Source organism: Mus caroli, unplaced genomic scaffold, assembly GCF_978045245.1.
Source record: "Mus caroli unplaced genomic scaffold, Mus_caroli_1 scaffold_18, whole genome shotgun sequence".
Taxonomy (NCBI): domain Eukaryota; kingdom Metazoa; phylum Chordata; class Mammalia; order Rodentia; family Muridae; genus Mus; species Mus caroli.
The window spans coordinates 87748274-87770172 of NW_028227273.1; the positions used below are offsets into that span (position 1 = coordinate 87748274).

General features: G+C 49.1%; 1 protein-coding gene across 2 annotated transcripts in view; it reads right to left on the bottom strand.

Annotated features, from left to right (window-relative positions):
* Tmem181 (transmembrane protein 181) overlaps positions 1-14036 on the bottom strand; it is a 50507-nt gene extending 36471 nt beyond the window's left edge. The window contains exon 1 of one of the 2 annotated variants that reach the window (XR_015045813.1): positions 1561-1694. Coding sequence is in view for 1 of the 2 variants with exons in the window: in XM_029471511.2 (XP_029327371.1) it covers positions 13880-14010 (131 nt within the window). In the remaining variant the exon portion in view is untranslated. Of the gene's footprint in view, positions 1-1560; positions 1695-13879 lie in introns of those variants that run through there. The other variant, XM_029471511.2, reaches the window with a different exon arrangement.
* Positions 14037-21899: the final 7863 nt, after the last annotated feature.

A 21899-nucleotide genomic window follows, 5' to 3' on the forward strand; every position in this document is an offset into this window, starting at 1 on the left:
GAGCCTGGCCATGGAAGCCACCCCCTCAGTGAGGCTTGAGTTATCCAGGCACTCGCTCACCCCTATGCCCGTTTCCTTTTTCACATCTGTAGCTTGGCGTAGTAGAGAAACTCCTTTCTAGGAGGTTATCAATGAGAAGCCCAGAAGAATATAGGTATAAAGGAACACGGTAGGGGCCGCAGAGACGCCTCAGGAGTTAAGCGAGCTCACCACTCTTCCAGAGGACCCCAGTTCGGTTCCCTGCACCCACCCACGAAGCTCACAACCACCTGTAACTCTAGCTCTGGGGAGCCCACACTCTCTTTTGGCCTTTTTGGGCTCCAGCACACACACACACACACACACACACACACACACACACACACACACGGCGTATTCTCACACATAAAAATAAAAGAGATACAACAGTCTCTACCACAGTTAACATTTAAGAAGTTTTCTTTAATTTTTTTAGACATCATTTTGATTCATAAGAAAATTACCCTACTCTTGCCTACCAGATCCCAAGATCTGTCTCGGAGACAGCAAACGCCCAGGGCTGCCCCACGATAAGTAACAGGTCGTTACAAAGCTGGAGTCTGCAATCTCTCCCAGTAACCTTTCCTAGCAATGGCTTTCCCATCCCGGGTCTAGTTCCTTATCCAGTAACCCAGACTTCTGGGTTGCAGATCTGGTCGAGGCCCAACTCCCTCACATCCTCTCTGAGGAGGGGGACTTTAGACTGGCAGGCAGATCCAGGCTTGTGAGTACACCCTGAAGCGTGGAGCTGCTATTTTACTCCAGAACCTTAACTCCATTCCCAAGAATGTGAGGACTATTTGTAAGTTATGCAGAGATCCCCAAGGCTAACTCACCTCCAGCTGGCTTCTAATTCACCTGATTCGGGTATTCCATCACTGGCTGAAGTAACCAAAGTCAAACTTCTATGCAAGTACGAGGAAAGGCTTCCCATCGTGGACTCTTGCACTGAGAAAACGCTTCCCAAATTACCCTGCTGCCTCCAGAACCCCTAAATGAGCCTTGGAATTGCATCCGGTCGCCCCGAGGCCACCTACCAACCTCCACGCCCGGCCATCCAACTCCCGGCACGCCCTCACCGCTACCTCGGTGCACACCCCAACGACAGCTGTGTCGACGACAGCTTCAGGGATGGCGTCCCTGGGGTTTGAGTTTTCCTCGTTAAAACCTCGGCACTTTACAGAAACCACTCGGGTCCCAAGTCAGCAGATTGTAAAACTCATATAAAACTCAGCACCCGAGAGATCTTACGAGAGAGCTGTGCCAGCTCCAGCGTGCCCACGTCACCAAACGCCACCGAGAAGCGCGTCGGGGGCAGCTGGGGACTCCGATCGCAGCTGATGTGTGTGTGTGTGGGGGGGGGTGGGGGTGTCCAGCTCCAGCTGGCGGATGCGAGAGCCCGGGCGCCCCCACCGACTCCGGACGCGGAGCAGCCCTCTCCGCGGGTCCCCGCTGAAACCCTCGCGCGCCCTGAGCTCCGCGGCGCGCGTGAGCCGGGGACCCCTAACTTCGGGCCCCGGGACGCTCCGCCCCGCCACTTACGGTTCCATCTCCGAGCCTCGGGTCCCCGGCCCCCGCCGGATCCCCCCGAGTTCGCCCGGCGTCCCGCAGCCGCCGCCGGAGCCACCAGCGAGGCCAAGCAGCCGGCCGCGGAAAACGCATCAGAGCGCGACTGCGCGGTCACGTGCGCGGAAGCCGCGGACCCGCGGGGCGGGGCAGCCTCCCGCAGCTCTCGCGCCGGACACCTGTCACGTGGGTAGGCGTCCGGGCTAACCCAGAAGCGAGGCCACCGACCACCGAAGGGTACGGACCCCAAAGGCCTTGGGTCCAAGTCCCCAGACACTCATCATGGCTGCTCCCTCTTTTCTTCCCCTCCGAAGGAGAGGGAAGTATGCAAGGCAAGATTAGTATCTGTCGAAAGTTTACTACTGTGTTAAGGCGTTAACATGTGCCACGCCACTGGCACGTCTCTGGCAACCATTAAAACGAATGACCGCGGGTTTCTGGTACATGGCAACCCAGAAGCAGAGGAAGCATGCCCAGTGCAGCTTCTCACCCTCTGGCCTGCAGGGCTTAGGCTCAGGTCTCCTTTATTAAGTGAGCGAGTGCCCTTCTCCTTTGCGGCCTTCAGCTATCGGTGGTGCAGGAGTTGTTCGCATCAATCCCAATCTACCATAGTGAAACGGACGCTATATCCCTGTATTCCACCACCTTCCCCTGTTTTGCCACTGTTGATGGGCCTCCTCTTTCCAAGATTTGACAGCTAGCATGGACAACACTGTGCACATGAGAATTAACCAAATGATTCAGGAGCTCCTTACTAATTGACTACCAGTTACCAGCCTGCCTGCTTTCTAAAATTTGAGAGAACTGAGGATCAAAGACAAGAAGGCAGGGACCAGTAAGAGCTCTCACCTTCTGACCAGGGTGACCAGTGGCTCTGCTTGGCCTAAGACTTTTCATCATATAAGCAATGAAAGTCCTACATCCTGGAGACACTCCCTCATCTCCCAGAGCCAGGCAAGGCTCAGATCACATTCTGAACCCCTGGTTTTTATTATTGTTGGTTGCTTCTGTCAGTTACCCAGGTGAACTGTCTTAACATTTAAAAGCACATCTTTATCTTGGTCCTCTCAAGGACAGAAGCAGGGAGAGCGGTCTTCATGTTAACTTCATCAAGAATATGAAAGCTTGAGAGATGACACAGGCAGAGAGGTTCTGAGGCAGCTGGAAGCTTCACTTCACATAGCTGATTGTGTGGGCTACAGGCTAGTGACAGAGAAACTGCCAGAAACAGAGTCCAGAAGCAGTTTCTTGGCCCCGTCCTGTCTATCACCCGCTCCTCATGGGTTAAAGTCTAATCTACACACCCGACAAGGACTCTTCGCGGCAAACAACCTGGGCCAGGGCCACAGGTACCGGGCAGCTCAGGAGTGACAGACAAGCTCCCCTGTCAGGCAGCACTAAGGGCCAGAGTGTGTGGTGGCAAAGGCTGAAACCATGTGAGTTTTCACCAGGACAAGGGAGGCAAAGTCGAAACAGGGACAGCATGAGTCTGGACAGAGTCAGATCGGAGATACTGACCAAGGGATCTTGCACTAAGAAGCCAAGGTTGCTATGGAGATGCTAAATAAGACATCTGGGAATGACTGCTGGTCCTCTGGGGCTTTCAGGAGGCTCCAGCAGAAGGTCTCCATGGTAACCTCAGTGAGCGTCTACCTGAGTTCCTCCTGCTGAACAGGCAACCTCAGCTCAGGATGGGACGAGACCGGGGTGATGAGACAAAGGGGCGGAAGAGCAAATGAGCGCAGGACAGTGGGTCACAGAATGTGCTGAAGTGCGATCGATCGATCGACCGGTCGCTTGGGGAGCTTTAAGAACCCTCAACCCAGTTAAAGCAGATCTGAGGTGCAGCTTAGGGATGGGTGCTTTGTTAGCCTCCCTCCAGGGCTCGGGTGCATGTCCACTAATCTACCACAGCTCTTCCTGGGACCAGCTGCATCGCTGAGCTCCGGTTCTGAGAATATTCTCTGTATCCTGGTAAGAAATCCTCTTTTTGGCTAAAGCTAATACTCTTGACAGCAACAATCTTAGATGCAGCACTGCTGGCTCTGCAGAGTGGTGGTGAGTGACACTAGCCATCCATGCCTTAATGCTGGGGACCCTGGCAAAGCTACAGCTCACTGCAGCGGGAAGGGGCAGTGTTCTGCTCTGCAGTTCCCTGCAGGAGGAAGCAGGAGTTTACTTTTATATAGACAGAAGCTTCCAGTCTATACAGTGGCCGTGACATGACCCTGACCCTAACAGGATCTGCCCTTTCCAGAACCTCAGAAAGTCCTCCCCACCACCAAACAAACAAACAAACCATGGAGCTTCACCCTAGACTCATCACTGCAGTCACAGATCAAGGGACAAACTGTGGACCATACAGTTAGCTCACTTAGAGGCTAAATCCCTACCCTGGCATCCTGCTGAGGTTTGGTGGGAAAGCTCAATGGGCATTGTTTGCTATGCCAATTGGGAGACAATGGCTAAAGGGGCTCTTGGCCGTCCATGGGTGCACGAAGACAACAGAGACAGACATCACTGCTTCCTCAGTCTTCCCAAGTGCTGTTTGGCTCCTTCATTCCACAGGGAGCAGAGAAAGGCAGGAGTGCCCACTGGCTCCCACCACCCCCACCCCCAATCATAGAGGCAGCACCCACAACCAGGGGTCTCTGGTGGCAGGAGACAGGGAGAGGGATTGAGAGCAGGCAGGCACAAGCGCCTGTGCCTCAGGCAGGTAGTCTGTCCTCAGTTCAGTAACAAACTAAAGGCTGCTCAGTTAGATCCTAATGTCCTATGAACTCCCGAGGAAGAGAAGGCTGAGGTGGGTCAGACCTAGGCACATGATGATCTATCCAGCTACAGGACCCAGGGTCATGAAGAAGTCCTCTGCTGTAGCCTTGAACACATAGATAGATAGGGGTCTTGCTCTTGGTTTCCTGGCTCTGGACTAAACCAAACAACTCCAGTACACTAAGGATACAGTAGGATGAAGAATAGAAAGTTCCAGGGCAGGCATGGCAGTGACTTGGGCCAAGCAAACCCAAGCAGTCATGGTGGACTTCTGTGAGTGCACCTAGAGTACCAGTGGTGGGATTAGAGTTGTGTCCCTGCACACAGGGCCTAAGGTGGTAGCTTGGAGAAAGCTTGCTTCCCATGCCCTTTCCCTGAGAGGCGTCCTTATGGTGCAATGCATCTGTCTGTCAGGATTTACCTTTCATACCTGGCTCATCTGGATCACACTAAAGTAATCATTTAAAGTCACAGAGTCATTCTGGATAGTATTCAGGGGTTTCAGGATAGGAGGAGAGATGCTACAAAATATTTTAGAAAGAGACTTGGGGGTGCAGTGATGACTCAGTTGATACAGTGCTTGCCATGCAAGCATGGGGACCTGGATTCAACACCCCCTACCCCCAAACCCACAGTAAGCCGACAGGCATGGTGGGGTTGTGTGACCTCATCATGGGGAAGGCAGAGACCAGCCAGCCTGGCAGAGGTGTTGATCCCCAGGCAGTGAGAGATCCTGGAGAGAGAGAGGTGTGGGGAGGAGAGAGCTGGAGAGACGGCTCAATGGGCAAGGGTGCCTCTAGGCACACATGGGCACTTGGGTTTGGATCTCAGAACCCATGAGGAAAGCCAGGCAAGAAAAAACATGAAGCTGAGTGGGTAGGGAGTGGGAGGGGCCTAGGAGGAGTTGGGGAAAGGGAAACCATGGTTAAAATCTATTGTACGGAAATTTTATTTATTTATTTATTTTATGTTTTTCCAGACAGGGTTTCTCTGTATAGCCCTGGCCACCCTGGAACTTACTCTGTAGACCAGGCTAGCCTCACACTCAAAGGACTACCTGCCTCTGCCTCCTGAGAGCTGAGATTAAAGATGTGTATCACAACCCAGTTAATTTTTTTTTTAATTAAGAAGTTAATTTAAAAAAGAAAGCCAGGCATGGTTGTGCAGGCCTCTGCAACCCCTGCACTGTGAGATGTGGAGATGGAGAATTGCCGGAGCTTCCTGGCTTCCAGCCTAGCTCCAGGCTCAGTGAGAGAGTAAGATGAAGAATGAAAGAACAGGAAGTCCTCTTCTGGCTTCTGTGAATGCATAGTGTGCCCACATGTGGGGCATTGGGCTATGCAAAGACAGTCTGGTCTCCAGTCTAGCTGAGATGTTGAACCCCAGGACCCGGTGGTGATAATTCACCTACATGGGGCAGAAGGAGTTCTCTCATGTCTCCTGGACCCTGGCTCCTGTTGAAGTTACCGCCCCCCTCAGTCCCCAAAGGAGAAGCATGGTTAGTAGTCATGTAGGCAATGTCCCAAGCTTCTGACCTTCAGGCTAGACTCCTCCCCAATTACCTAGCAACAGAAAAGATAGTAGCATACTTTAAGAGGGGCTGTTTGGCCCCTCCTCGATCTCTCACTCCTCTTGCTCCTCTTACTCTCTCTCCTTCTTGGTCTCTCCCTCTTATTCTCTAGCCTTTCTTCTCTCTCTCCTTTCCCCTTCTCTCCTCCTGGCCATGGCCAGTCTCTCTCTCTTTTCTACCTTCTCTCTTTCCCCCTGACTTTCTACAATAAAGCTCTAAAACTAGACTGTCTCTGTTCATCAAGGCCCTCTGCACACTCTCGCCTGTGTGGGAACCTCTCTCCCTCCACCCTCTCTCCCATAACCCTGGGGCTACAGGGTGTCGCCCGGGCCCTCTGGTTTCAGGGGCTGCCCTTTGTCCACCCCCCCACCCCCCGTCCCCGTCAAGTGGGGTTAGTGGCCACCCGGGGCCGAGTGAAAATCGTCTCGCAGCCTTCCCGTGTCTGCCTGCCCAGAGCATAGGAGGAACTCTGGCGGGATGTGGGCTATCCTCCCTTCCCCTTCTTTCCTCTACAGCCCCTTATTAGTTCCCACAGCCACGTGCATGCGTATGTGCATGCACACACATTCACCACTACCTCCCTACACAGTTTAGAAATTAAGAACACCCAGCATGTGAGGGGAAGAGGAAGGCAGATCTTTGAGTTTGAAGCCAACCTAGTCTACATGGTGATTCCAAGCCAGCCAGGGCAACATAGTAAGACCCTATCAATCAACCAACCAACTAATCAATAAATAAATAACAATTAAAAAGAGAGAGACACCAAGGCAATCTCTCATGCCTATGATACTAGCACTGGGGAAGAACAATCATGCATTCAAGGCCAGCATAGACTGCAGAGTCACAGGCCAGGAATAAATAAATAAATAAATAAATAAATAAATAAATAAATAAAGTGCTCACCATAAGGCTCTCACAGAAATAACAAAAGCTTGATTGAACCACCAAGAGGTCTGGTGAGCATGCAGCTTCTGCTGCTGTGACTGCACTCAGCCCAGGCTAAGGACACGAGCTGAAGGCATCGTGGATGTATCTGCAACATGGCACAAGCATCATGGATACAGCATGAGGTAAATGGAAAGATGCAATGTAAGATGGTGAACGTTGTAATCCCAGAAGGCTCAAGTCATCTCAATGCCACAACAAAAGAAAGAGAACCGCAGAAGTCCTGAGATGACTCAGGGCAGGTCCGGAGGTCTAGGTCAGAGGTACGAGGGTGCTAAGGATCCTGCCCCATAATAAGTTACAGGGAACCTCTGCCCAGCCTCTCCCTTTGACCTGGAAGCTGCCAGCCAGGAGATAAGAGTCATTAATGCCTGGTTCCATTACTGTAGTTCTCCCTGATTCACACACACACCCTGGCTAACGTCCCTCTGTAACATATATAACTCACACACACAGGAGCAACCCCAGGTCCTCTTAAGGATGTTGGATGGTGCTATTTGCTTGAAACAAGTGAAGGGTCCACTTTAATTCACACAGTAACAGGACGAGACCATGCTAGAGAGAGTCTGTGAAATCATACCAGTGGACAAAGAGGAAGAAGAACCAGGGCACGAGGAGTTACTGGAACCAAGGGACAAGAATTCGAAGCACATCCCATCTCAGGGTCAAATCCTTCCCAATCAGGCTAATGCCTGGAAGGAACCCAAGACTTGCACTTAGATGCTCACTGGGGACCTGGCTGGGGCAGAACATGTGCAATAAGTTGATAGAGAGGCAGGGGTGTGGGCTGCCCAGCCAGCACTTCTGGGTTGATGGTTGGGGTTGAGGAGGAATTTTCTCTTTGGTGGGAGCCCCTCAAGAGACCCTGCAAGAAATTGGGAAGGGTGAAGAGACTGGGTGTCATCATTTAGCAGAAAAGAGAAGTCTCTGTGTCAGAGGACAACAGCCATTTTGGTCTTTAAAAGTCACAGTTTATATAGCAGATGTTGAGATGGAGTTTTGGGCTCTAAATGGCTAAAAGTACGTCAATTTGGGATATATTTAAAGGAATTGAAAATGTGAAGAATTTGGGTTTGGAACTTCAAGCTTTGAGCTAACATCTTAACCTGATACAGAGGAAAGACAGCAAGAGGATCCTGTTCAGTAAGATGAGCCAGGCTGGGAGAAATCCAGACATATTGGAAAAAGATAGTGTGCTTGTTCCCAAAGGAAGTGGGAACAGGAGTCCCTGTTGAAGGAAAATTGAGACATGTAGAAATCATTGATGGACCAGGATCTCAGAATATGAAAGGCGAAAGCCTGTGGGCATGGGCTGGGCTAGCTGTGGATGCATTATACACCTTGTCCTGGCATCCACTGACCCCTCGTACATGTGCCGCCTCAGGCCCTCTGGTGCATGGTTCATCCAGGCCCTAGACCTTGCTGAACAGCAAGATGGCATGAGCTGCCTCCATCACTGAGCCACATGTGGACAATAACTCATACATTTCAAGTCACCCAGTAAGCTGATGAAGTTATCTTTCTCATTTTGAAATGATGGAGACAGGCAGATTCTAAAAATCACATTCTTAGCCAGTGAGATGTCTCAGCAAGTAAAGGTGCTTGCCACCAAGCCTGATGACCCAGGACACTGAATCTCACAAATGCTCTGACTCCTCCACCCTCCCCACAGATAGATAGATAGATAATAAATATGCTTTAAATATATATGAAAATCAGTTTCCTTTCATGAAAGAGGAAGAGGAGGGGTCGGAAGGGGGCAGGGGGAGAGAGAGGGAAGAAACATTACTAATGAAAAACTACAATGAAGTGTCCCCATAACTTGAACCCATGAGATAAGATGACCTTCGGATACACAGCTAACTCAGTCACTTAGGCTAAAGTGGAGACATGTTTCTGACTTAAATAGAGGCAGGCTTCTCTGACTTTAAACTTGATATTGTATTGATCCAAGTTGTATTGATCCAAAGGAGGCAGATTGACCTGGAAATGTGTAAACAAAGGACCAGCCAAGGTCACTGCTGACAGTGGCCACTGAGTGCTCTCACCCTCCCACCCGTGTGTGTGAGTGTGTGTGTGTGTGAGTGTGTCTGTGTGTGTGTGAGTGTGTGAGTGTGTGTGTGTGAGTGTGTGTGACTGTGAGTGAGTGTGTGTGTGTGTGTGTGTGAGTGTGTGTGTGTGTGTCTGTGTGTGTCTGTGTGTCTGTGTGTAATGGGTTCCAGGTGATTCTGATGTGCAGGGAGGATCCTTGTTAACAAGTCCCCATGGCTTTGATGTCCTGTCCTCCAAGATCTGTTTTCTCATAAGTCTGCACTGGCCAGTAAATGCACTGGTGTTTCGACATTCATTCACTGTTCCGTGCTGCAAAACCATCCCCGCCACCCCTCCTTCTGTGCAGTGCCTACAGCAGGCCAGCAAGACGGAGGCCAGGATGCGCTCCTGGAGGAGGCCTCAGTATTGTTTAAGTGTTGCCTCTAGAAGTTGCTGCTCTCACCAAGAACACTGGAGCCAACTTCATCACCTCTGTATTTTACAAAAGGAAAATGATAGAAGAAATGAAGTGCAAATTTGTAGGGGAAATGGAAAATTACAAATGGCTCAGGGCTGAGCTCCAAAGGAGCCTGGCCATCACACCCATGCTGTGAACTAGCTGCTGACGGGCCCACATCCATTACCTCAACCGTCTTCCTTACAGAACCCCTGTGGTTTGGCAATCTACCCTTCCTCCTTCTTCAAGGATCTACACCTCAGGGGAAGCTCCCTGTGCCCTCAATTCCTAGAGTGTGCGAATGTGGCCAAGACTAATCCCATCTTTGCACCAGTGTGCCCAGGAAAGGCAATCGTGACTGACTGATGCAGGAGTGACTGACGCAGGAGCTAACTTGCTTTTGGGTTCTCTGCTGAAATGTGAAACATGAATGGAGAAGCATATGCCTGCAGATGCTCACCTTAATATGTCTCTATAGCATCACCCAGACCAATGTGCAGGGTCACCTCTGTCTCTCCAGTTCTGCGCCCTCTGTGATCACCACATCCTGGCTTCAAACCCCGCAATCAAGTCATTTTGTTTGATATATGTGTATATATGTGTGGTGGTTTGAATATGCTTGGCCCAGGAAGTGGCACTACCAGGAAGTGTGGCCTTCTTGGCATAGGTGTGGCCTTGTTAGAGGGTGTCACTGTGGAGGTGGGCAATGAAACCCTCCTCCTAACCACATGAGAGTCAGTCTTCTTGGCGTTTAGAACAAGATATTAAAGATATGACCTTACAGTATCATAGCCAGTTAGCTCAGTTTGCTAGACCATGGTGCAGGTAACAAGGTATACTCTAGCTTCTTCAGCCTGACACTGGAAGGTTCTTGTCACGTGCAGCTGTAAAGTGTTCATCAGCACAGAATATTTCACTTCGTAGTCCATGCAGTGCACTCCTCTGCTCTGCTGTAGATGAATGTTTGGCTGTTCCATCTTGGGAACATTATACAGTACTGATATCAGTACAGACCTGCTCTGATACGAACGGCTTCCTGTGTCTTAGTGGACTCCTGTCTGTGTCTCTATAGGAGACACCACACTCAGGAGGAAACCCCGGCTAAGCTTATACGCAGCCTTTGCAGAGGCTGCCAATTGTCTGCAGAGATGACACCCACTTGCACCCCATCTGAAGTATACGATGTTACAAGTCCTTGTGAGCATGTCTGTCTTTGCTGTTGCCATCGGTGGGAAGCACACTGGATTTAAAGCTATTCTTTCTTTTTTGAAGAGATTCATGGAAAGCCAGCCACTCCTCCCCATGAACACGAATGAGAAGCAATCCAAGTGGCTATTATCCACTCCCACCCCCGGACAGCAGTTAATTGTAAAGAGAAGTGGTCTGCCTCACCTTCAGCTGACCTATAGTGGTGGTTGTCATCTCTGGCTGAGTACATCTCTGGGGGAATCTTCACACGAAACATCTTTGTGGAAATGACAGCTAGTGGCTTCACTTTTCTGCTGTGATCCCATGGTGGAATTCAGTGCTTCCTCTAAACCCAGGGAGCTCTCAAAGGCTTGAGCTTTAGCCACGGATTTCAGCTCCCCAGCTTACAACCTTTCCACTTTCCCTTTCTTGGCAGGCAATACATTGTCATCTCTCATCTGTGGAGATGGTTGTCAGTCCTCTGAACACATGGCTGCAGCTTCCACGAAGGGCAGATTTTGTAACTGACGGCACACAGCCACCGTTGGGAGACAAGTCATTAACAGTTGTGGTCCTTCCTTACCTTGTTAGAGAAAACTGTCAACATGTGAGGTTAGTCCCTGGTCCTCCAGGGGATAAAAAAGGACCAGTGCGCGTTAGTTATTAATCACGCGTGAGGAAACAAAGATGGTGAGAGGAGAAGCTGCTAACAGTGTTGTAGCAAGTCCGCCTGCCAGTGAGGCAGACCCAGCAGCTGTAACTGTAACCAGAACATTCCAGCTGGGGCTCACAGGGATAGCCCACTGATATACAGGCTCAGAGGAGCACCTGAGGAGAGTTCAGTGACCTAATAAAATACTTCCCTGCTACGCAAGTCTCTGTGGTTCTCTGCAAAGTGCTTTGCCACATGAGACAGTATAAAGTACCCTGCCGTCCACTTTCTCTCACGGTGGGGGGCAGCTTTAATCACTGACCCTTTCTGACTGTGGCAAATTTGTCTTCAGAATCTAACTCAACGGACAGAGAGTCACTTGCTTGCCATAGGACAGGCAGCCAAACTGCTTATCCACTTCCCCCAGTGCCCTAATCACTTCACATTACTGTTCTAATGCAATCTGTATTCACTGGTGTGATGGGTAATGTTAGCTGTCAGCTTGACAGAATATAGAATCACCTGGAAGAGAGGCCCCTGGACAAGCCTGTGGGGGCGGCATGTTTTGGTTATGTTGATGGAAGTAGGGACCTCTGTCCACTGTGGGCAGCACCATTCCCTTGTCGGTATGTTCATACTGTATGTCTGCTTTAAGTTCTTGGCACTTGGATTTCCCAGCAATCATGAACTATACCCCTAAATTGTGAGCTAGAGCAAACCCTTCTCCCTTCAGCTGCTTTGACAGGGTGTTTTTATTATCATGGCTGGTCTTGGTTTTATAGATTAGGTTTTCTAATCAACCTGACCATGCCTAAGATCATGATCTTATGGCTCCAGGCATGTGGTCCTCTTCCTCCTTCTTCTGTAACTTTCCTCCATGCTGCCCCATTCAGTGAGCATCTTATTCTTCTTAAAGTGTCTCCTGATTAGTTGTGCTTGCTTTCATGACAACATGAAATTCCTGGCTTCTGTAAGCTCCTTAATTTAGCCAGGAGTCTTTCTTGCTCACTGACAAATCCCCCACATGTAAAACAGGCACAGGGGATACTGGGTAACAGCTGAATGTGTAGATAGAATGACCCAATTGCAGATTAACCACGTGAGTGACTTATTCTCTTTTCTGCTACCTGCCTGGGGATCTTGGTCCTATTTGCTGGCTCCTTCACCAACGCAATATTCTCAGTGGACATGGAGCAGAGTGGCGGGGCGCATGTAGGAAAAGAGATGGGCGATTATCTTATGTCAACAATGCAATCTGAAACATCTGAGAGCTTCTTTACCTTCCAGATCTCCCAGGAGGCTTCACTGGTGGGATTATGGGGCTCACAGGGTCTTGGCGCCACATTTCAAGATACTTTTAAAATTTATTATTATATGTGTGTGCACGTGTGTGTATGATGTCTGAATCCCTGGGACATGTATGCCACAGCATGTTTGTAGAGGTCAGAGGATAACTTTTGGAGTTGGTTCTCTTAAGACAGGGTTTCTCTGCATAGCCCTGGCTGTCCTGAAACTCACTCTGTAGACCAGGCTGGCCTTGAACTCAGAAATCCTCCTGCCTCTGCCTCCCGAGTGCTGGGATTAAAGGCGAGCACCACCACTGCCTTGGAGTTGGTTCTCTCCTTCTACCTTACATGGGTCCAAGGCCAACTCAGGCCACCATGCTCGCAAAGCAAGGGATTTTACTGGCTCGGTCCCCTCGCTTGCCTACACTACATCTCTTTGTAATTGGCCTTTCCATTCAGTAACAACTTTCATGGTCCTGATCCTGCCCGAGGAAGCTGCTGAGCCTTTGGGGAGATTTACTTGTGACCCAGCTTTTGGAGAACCGTGTAACTATGAGCCCAGCACATAGCTTGCCACTCTTTACCACCAACTATGTAAACTGCTCATACGTCAGGCTCCGCACCTACAGAAATCTGGTCCAAGCTGTCCATTTCACGGATGAGGAAGCTTGAGATACAGCTCAGGTAACTTTCCCAGCTCACACAGCTGGCCATTAACATAATCACCCAAGGCCTGCACTTCTGGACCCAGCAGAGTCCTTTCCCTACAGCTTAAGGCATTAGGTATTCAAGGCCTTTGACTGCAGGACTCATTTCCCTACCAGAAAGCACAGCACAGGGAGGAAGGGAAAGGTGCCCTTCAGCAAGCAACCCAAGCATCCGCGGGCTCCACCTCCGCCCCTCCAATGCAGGTGAGGGAACAAGAGAGCTCAAATAAACCCCACCCACAGCTTCTCTGGACTCTCATATGTGGCCGCTACATGCATCTTCACTGAAAGAGTACGAGCTGGGGTTTGAGACCATGTACCCAGGTCAGAGTACCCCAGCAGAAAGGCGAAGGACCGCCCCCATTCTGATTAGCTTTGGTTTGTGTGGGGGAGGCAGAGATGGGGAAAGAGAAGGAGATAGGCTCCTCAAATCAGGGTTTGGCCAGGCCCGGTGGCAACAGCTAGGCAGCAGGAGTGGGAGAAAGGGGAGCACGAGGGAGGAGCCAAGCAGGAACGAAAGCTTGGTGTTCATAAGGCTAGCCTCTCTGCTCAGGGTTCTAAGATGGAGAAGGACCCAGATGCATGGGGTCGCCTTGCACCCTGAATCGCGCGCGCCTTCCCGAGGCTCAGCGTTCCGGGGCTGGGGCGCGGCGGTGGGGACACAGAGCTGGGGCCCCTTGCGCCTACCTGTAGTAGCGATCATCCTTGAATGGCGCGAGGTCCTCCTTGAGCTCGCGGTACGCCTCTTGCAGCCGCCGGCACAGCTGCTTGAGGCCACTGCAGAGCGGCGGCTCGAACGCAGGGTACTCCGCGTCCATGCCCGCGCCGCGCTGCGCTCCGCCCTCGCAATCGCCGTCCTCGCCCCCTTTCCGCCGCCAGCTCCGGGCACCCGAGCCTTCGGCGCGATTGGGCGGGACCGGTCAGGGGGAGGAGCAGAGGCTGGGAGCTGGGGAGGGGGCGCGCACAGAGGCTCCGGCTCCACCTCGCCACCCCAGGCCCGGGCTACCGCCCGTCTGCCAGGGAACCCACCCAGGAGAGGGAGGCCAAGCACTAGATCGCCAGTCTCCCAGTGCCATCCTCGCTGGGCCCGGTACCGAGGGGAGAAATTGGAAGAGAAATGAGGGAAACCGGCTTGAGGTCCGGCCCAGGGGCATGTTTTGTAGGCAATGTTCAAGTCTGGGAGCGGGCAACCATGTTCAGCACCGCGGACAGATCCCAAGGCCCACTTCCCTTTCTGGTTACAAAACTCAAAATGCCTTTAAAACTAAATCCCTGGGGCTGAGAGATGACTCAACAGTTCAGAGCACTTGTTGCTCTTGCAGAGGACCTGCGCTCGGTTCCTAGCACCCACATGGTGGATCACAGGTCCTAGTGATTCAACTCCCTTTTGACAGCCCCAGTCACTCATATGATGTACATAGATACAGGGAAAAAGTTAAATCTATGTATGTGTATCCATGTATGTATGTACATATGAATGTATGAATGTATGTATGTATGTATGTGTGTGCGTATATATAGGTGTATATATATACATATATATATGATTATGTCACAATATTATTTTAAGTATAATGAATGGGTTGTGTCCAAGAAAGGTGCCACTTCCTACTCTCCTTCCCCAAAAATACTGCCTGTGGAGAGAAGTCTCTCATCCCACAAGTGTAGTAGTGTGCACAATAAAAACTCACATGTGAGATTACATCCCAAGAGAGTGGTGTGATCTCTTGTAAATCAAATAGTAAGTGCAGAAACACTTATTCCAGAGAGCATTGCATTTTCACTGGGATCCGGGACAGGTTCCCATGAAAGATCAATCTTGGGTAACCTGTTAAAAATAGCCACTCGTGTGTGTGTGTGTGTGTCTGAGTTTAAGTTTTAGAATATGAGTCTGTCTTGGTTTTGTTTCTGTTGCTGTACAAAATGCCTTCACAAAAGCCACTTGGGGAAGGAACGGTTTTTTTTTTTTTTTAGCTCGAATTTCCAGAGTGTAGTCCATCATTCCGGGCAAGTCAAGGTGGCAGGAGCTTGAGAAAGATGGTCACATGACATCCACTGGCAAGAAACAGATGAATGAAAGGACACAGGCGTGTTGTAATCAGCACTGCTTCTCCGTGGACACAGCTCGGGAACCTGGGCCCAGGGAATGGCACAATCCTTATCAGAAGCGTCTTTTCCCTTAGTACACAGAATCAAGGCCCTCACAGGCCAACTTAGATGAGTCTGTTCTCAGGTGATTGTAGATTGTGCCAAGTTGACAAAGCTAATCATCACTGTGGCCCTGGAACCTGGTTACTTAGATCCCAGGTGACTACAACCATTACTCATGTTACATAGTGTCAGGATTCCCATAGATGCACCCATTCTTCTTCATTTTTATCATTGGTTTTTATTTCTTCCCTCCTAAATCTTAACTCTTTGATGGCTAGCAAGCCTCTTAGGCCTTGTACATCTTCCTGCATCTTAGGAATGACTGTTAAGAAGGTTCCTTCTTACAGAGAATCCTTTTCCTGATTCATGGATGCAATGGCCTTCAAGTCTGCCTCTGTGATGGTTTGAATAGGTTTGACTGCCACAGACCGATGTGTTTGGCCCATATGGAGTGGCACTATTAAGAGGTGTGGCCTTATTGGAGGAAGTGTGTCACCATGCAGGGAGGCCTCTGAGGTCTTAAATGCTCAGGCTCTGCCCACTTCGAAACAAATCCAGTCTCCTCCTGGCTACCTTCAGATCAAGATGCAGAAATCTTGGCTCCTTCTCCAATACCAAGTCTGCCTGCATACTGTCATGCTTCTCGCCATGATGATAATGGACTAAACCTCGGAACCTGTAAGACAGCCCCAATTAAAGGTTGTCCTTGTAAGAGTTGTCTTGGCCATGTCTCATCACAGCAAGAAAACCCTATGACAGCTCCCTAGACACATGGGCACTTGCCTGTGCATGTGTGCATGTACATATCCATGTTTGACATATTCTCAGATGGCTGAGGCTGACCTTGATTGAATTCATCCTCCTGCCTCTACTTGGCAAGTCCTGGTTTACACATGTACACCACCATGCCTAGCTTCACATTACTTACCACTTTTTGTTTGTTTGTTTGTTTGTTTTTTCTGAGACAGGGCTTCTCTGTATAGTCCTGGCTGTCCTGGAACTCACTTTGTAGACCAGGCTGGCCTCAAACTCAGAAATCTGCCTGCCTCTGCCTCCCAAGTGCTAGGATTAAAGGCGTGCACCACCATGCCTGGCTACTACTTGTTTTGTAGATATTTTCTTTAGATATCTAGAGATGAGGCTAAACAACCCTACTTATGGAGCACACAAACACTTGGGAACTCTGTGTACATTGGGAGATAGACTTGGTAAATACCAAGTGCCCTGTGCTTTTGGTGAGTGGCCATTTCAGGACCACAAATGCACCTCAAGACACACCTCTGCTTATCTCCTTGCCCACTGGGGTCCATGCCGGTGATACCATCTATGAGACAAAGTCTGTTCCTATGGAATATGTCCTAGTCTCTGGTGAAATTGCTAGGCTCAAAAGCCGCAGTTAATTACATTATAGGGTCCATCATACCATTTCTATAGTACCTTTCCTGATACTGTGTTGAAAGTCATGGCTTTACATGATGTGTGCAGAAATGTCTATTGATAATGAAGAGTGGGAAGGCCTGGAGGAGCAGACATGCTTCAGGGCCGTTTCAGAAACAGATGAACCACCTTGTACAGGTTAAGAGTGGTGGGCGGGCCAGCCCCTCATCTGCCACCCATGGTGTGATTTTATGTCACATCACACACCTGTAGTATGACTACCACTCCTCCTATCCAGCGGTGGGACTTTGAAATTTTTGTGGACAAGTGAAACGAGTTGGGTGTGACACTACTGGTGTAGGTATGTGTGCAACCTCTGTGGAAGGAACTCCAGACCTCCACTCTGTGAAGTCATCATGTGGACAGAAACTTGAAGATTAAGAAGCTGTGTGGAGGTACACACCACAACCTGGGGTACATATCACAAACCACATCAACCACCAGGGCTGGGAGCAAGGCTTTCTTCAAGGCACAAGCCTGCACTCAGCCTTCAGCTGCAGCAGACAGGGGCAAGAGCAGTGCGAGCTAGTGGTCAGGAGACACAACCTGCCATGCTAACAGCTACCATGCTAACAGCCCAGCCCAGCACTGCTGATATCAATGGCTGGCTAGTTTTCAGAAGATTATCTTGCTAGAACAGAACAGGCACAACTTGTCTGGTTCAGTTCTCTACGGAACCTGGCTCCTGCCATTTCTTACTGGAGTGTGAAGGTCTAGTTGCCAGCATTTTAGGGGGGCAGAATGAGGTAAAGAAATGGGAACCATTGAAGAGGTACAAAATACATAAAATGCCCAAGACGTGTGTGGAGTATTCAGACTATATCCATGTGCATGCATGCATGGACACACACACACACAGATACTCACCCCTGAGACCACACAGAGCTGAAGACACAGCCTTCAGGTTAATGTCCGTCAAGGCACAGTCACTACTTGTTCTACCAATCTGACTGCCTCTCCATCCTCCACAATAGTGTTGCCCATGATCAAGTGTTTGATAAATCCTGTGTATTGACTCAAGAGTATAATATCCCAGTAGCCTAACTGGAAGCTGACATGCAATCAAGGACTAAGAGAGACTGAGAATTCTGTGAACACAAGGGCAATGGGGCTGGGTGTTGGAAATCATCTCTGCAGCCATCTCGAGCTATTTACTTACAGGTGCTATTTTTCTACCCTGATGATAGACTTGTTTTCCTAGCAGGATGTTTTTGCAAGAAGCCCACCACAGCTGAACACACACTCTCTCTCTTGCAGACCCCATTGACTGACCCTCGGACCAGGTCATCTGGGGGCACAAAGTCAAAGACTCCATTTTCTGTAAATGTCTAACTTGTAATACACCAGTGAGATCCGGTGAACTCAGATTCTCTCTGTAAAGCCCAAGAATCCCAGAAGCACAGCAGACGCCGCACAAAGCTCAGCTTTCCTTTCCACTAATCGGCACCTCAGACTCCTGCTTGGGTCGATAACTTTTTTTTTTAAGTGGTAGATGTCACCAATGTTGACAAATTATCGTTAATGTCACTGATCACACATGTGGCTATTGAGTCTCTGATGTTAGTGGCTTCTTTCCTGATTTTCATTAAGCCTAGATCTTCTAGGGAAAAAAAAACAACGCCGTTCTGAAAGTGGAGCCTTCTGGCTGACCTGTGTGAACATAACTTTAAGAACTCCTCTAAGGCATGAACTGACCTTGCTTGGAGTTGACTTTTTAGTGCTTCGGATGCTCTGGGGAATGATTTGATGTTTACTGAGACTGAAGTAACATTAAAGTTCCCCAGTGCTGCCCCAAGTTTCAATAAAAAATAGAGGAACCAGGCACGGTGTCATCTACCTACAGTTCCATCCATCTATCTGCTTAGGGAGGAGAATCATTTGAGGCTGAGAGTTCTACACTAACCTCAGCAACATAGCCAGACCATCTTAAAACTAAACAAACAGGCTGGAGAGAAGGTTCAGTGGGTGAAGTAAGTGCCTGCCATGCAAGCATGAGGACCTGAGTTCAAGTCTCCAGCACTCATGTAGCCTGCCTGTAATGTCAGCTCAGAGGAGGCAGAGGCACAGGGAATTCCTGGAGGAAGCTGGCTAGCCATATTAGCCAAAATGAAGAGTTCTGGAAATAGTAAGAGACCTGCCTCAATATTTAATGTGGGTAGTAATCGAGAAAGAAACCCGACATCAACTTCTGGTCTTAACATGTATGCATACCTATGCACATTCACTCCTACAGAAGGGTGCATTCACATGCATGCAAACACTCATATACATCACTCATACATATGTACAGAAATGAAATGAAACACAATGCTAACGAGGTTTTGAAAACTACTGAAGCTAGTAAGTCCTTATATATTATCTAACTATACTGTTCACCTAAATAAAAAGTAGCCAATAGAAATTGTTCAAATACACATTTCGATGCATCTTTAAAAAGGCATTGGCAGCAAAAAGAATACACACTACTTTAACCAGGCATTGTGGCCCATACCGAAATCTCAGCACGTGGAAGCTGGGACAGGTGGGCAGAGGAGAGGAAGTTTAAGGGTATCTGCAGCTGGAGTGAACTCAAGCTAGCCTGGGACACAGGAGAACTGGTCTCCGAAAAGCAGGCAGCAGCAGTGTTCCCCTTGAAATGAATCCTCTGCCTCTTTGTCTCAGGGGGAGAGGAGAATGTTCCATCTACACAGCCACCCTCTGCTGCCTGGCTTGTTTGTTGAGCATATTCCAAAGGCCAGTAGAGTATAATATTCTTTCTTGAGAACACACGGGACTTTATAAAGAATCATCAAATGGAAATGTCAACTCGGATCATTTTTTTTCTCTGAGATGAATCAAATAAAGGCCATTAAGAAAAGCTGCCTGGAATCTGAGCTGGGAAGGACAACGGATCATAGACAGCCACATGTGGGCTGTGCTTTGCTCTTCTGAAGAGGCCACGTAAGGCTCCTGTTTTTTTTTTTTTTTTTTTTTTTAAAGATTTATTTATTATATGTAAGTACACTGTAGCTGTCTTCAGACATTCCAGAAGAGGGCGCCAGATCTCGTTACGGATGGTTGTGAACCACCATGTGGTTGCTGGGATTTGAACTCTGGACCTTCGGAAGAGCAGTCGGGTGCTCTTACCCACTGAGCCATCTCACCAGCCCAGGCTCCTGTTTTTATGGCTCTTGGCTGAGACAGGCCCTGAATGCATTTTTCGCCAACAGCTATACTCAGGGAGCTGTTTTTCTGAGCATGTACTGTGCACCGGATGCTTGTCTAAGCACTTGGCAGCACTGTCTTACTCGGCACTCTCTGCCACTTCTGAGACAGGCAGGACTACTATGCATAATTTGGGACAGATGAGGGTTTCAGAAAACTTGCATACCAGTTTCTCAGATTTTTTTTTTTTTAAGATTTATTTATGTATAGGAGTACTCTATCTGCATACCAGAAGAGGGCATTAGAGCCCATTATGGCTGGTTGTGAGCCACCGTGTCATTGCTGGGAATTGAACTTAGGACCTCTGGAAGAGCAGCCAGTGCTCTTAACTGAGCCATCTCTCCAGCCCATTTTTTTTTTTTAAACTTTATTTATTCAGTTTCTCAGAGTCTATCTACAAGAGAGGCTTTCCTTCTGTACAAGGTGACTGGCCAACACTTCCAATGTGGCGAAGTCACCTCTAAGTATTACTGCTGATTTCATCCTTGGATAGATTGTACCATTTTTAATGAGTATCTACGAAGCAAGGAATAGGTGTGATATATGAATCCAGATGTGTTTGATTTCAAAGAACTTGACTTTGTATTCACGAGTATTTAGGATGGGTGTCTGGCGTGAACACAGGTGCATTCACCCAAGTGTGCCCTTGTGGGGGTCAGAGGTTGATTTGGGGTGTCTTCTTCTACGGTTCTCCATCCTTTTAGTTGTTTTTATGTAAAACATCATATGTGCTCCTGTCTGTCTGTCCATCCATCCATCATCCATCCACCCACCCACCCACCCACACACACATGGGTGTTTGCCTAAATGTATGCCTGTGTACCACTTGCATGCCCAATGTCCAGAGGCCAGAAGAGTGTGTTGAATCTCCTAGGACTAAAGTTATGAGCTGTCATGTGGGTGCTGGGAATTGAACCCAGGTCCTCTGGAAGAGCACGCAGTACTGTAAAATGCCCAGCCACCTCTTCAGCCCCTCCATCTTATTTTGGGGGACAGATTATCTCATTGTAGTTGGAGCTTTCTAGTTTGGCTTGCCTACTCAGCCAGCGATGGATCCACCTATCTTCGGTGCAGAGTATTGGGCTTTACAGACACACCTGATGCACTTGGATTTTACATGGGTGTTGGGCATCCAAACTTGGATGTCCTGCTTGCCAGCAAGCTTTACCCATTGCACCATCTCACCAGCCTCAAATCCACTTTTATCCACTATATAGTACAATGTCTACTCAGCTACCAAGGACGGTTTCAAAATTGAGGACTTGAAGCTTCATTAAGTAATAAGTGGCTGGTAGGCAGTGGTGATGCCTTTTTAATCCCAGTGCTCAGAAGGCAGAAGCAGGCAGGTTCCAGTACAACCAGGGTCCAGGGTTACACAGTGGTTGGGGGGTGGGGGGCACACGACAACTTTGGGCTGGGGATGTAGCTAAGTAGAGCGCTAGTTGAGTGTGCATAAAATTCGAGGTTATCATTTGACCATGGTGGTCCATGCTTGCAATCCCAGCACTCAGGAGGCAGAGGCAGGAGGATCAGTTCGATGCTCCTTGGGCATACATACAGAGTCTGAGGCCAGCCAAGGCTTCATGAGACACTCTTCTCCCTAGCGCTCAAACAGCTCTGAGTCTCTAATCTCACGGAACTTCACACAACTCGTTAACCCCACATTCTAAGGACACGGGAGTCTGTGCTGTTAACATCATCCTTCCTGCTGTTTCATATAGAACTAGAGAGAGGAAGGAACTGGGATCCAGGAGGGTAGGCAAGAGAATGCCCGGCACTCTCACTTACGGTCTCTGTTACCTGTGAGCTTTTCTGTTTGATGGTAGGAAGTCAAACTGACTTAAAGAGAAGCAAATGCTGCTGTCTCTTCTGCAGTTACCTGGGGCTGCTTTAAGAAGAAAGCACAGGACGCAGG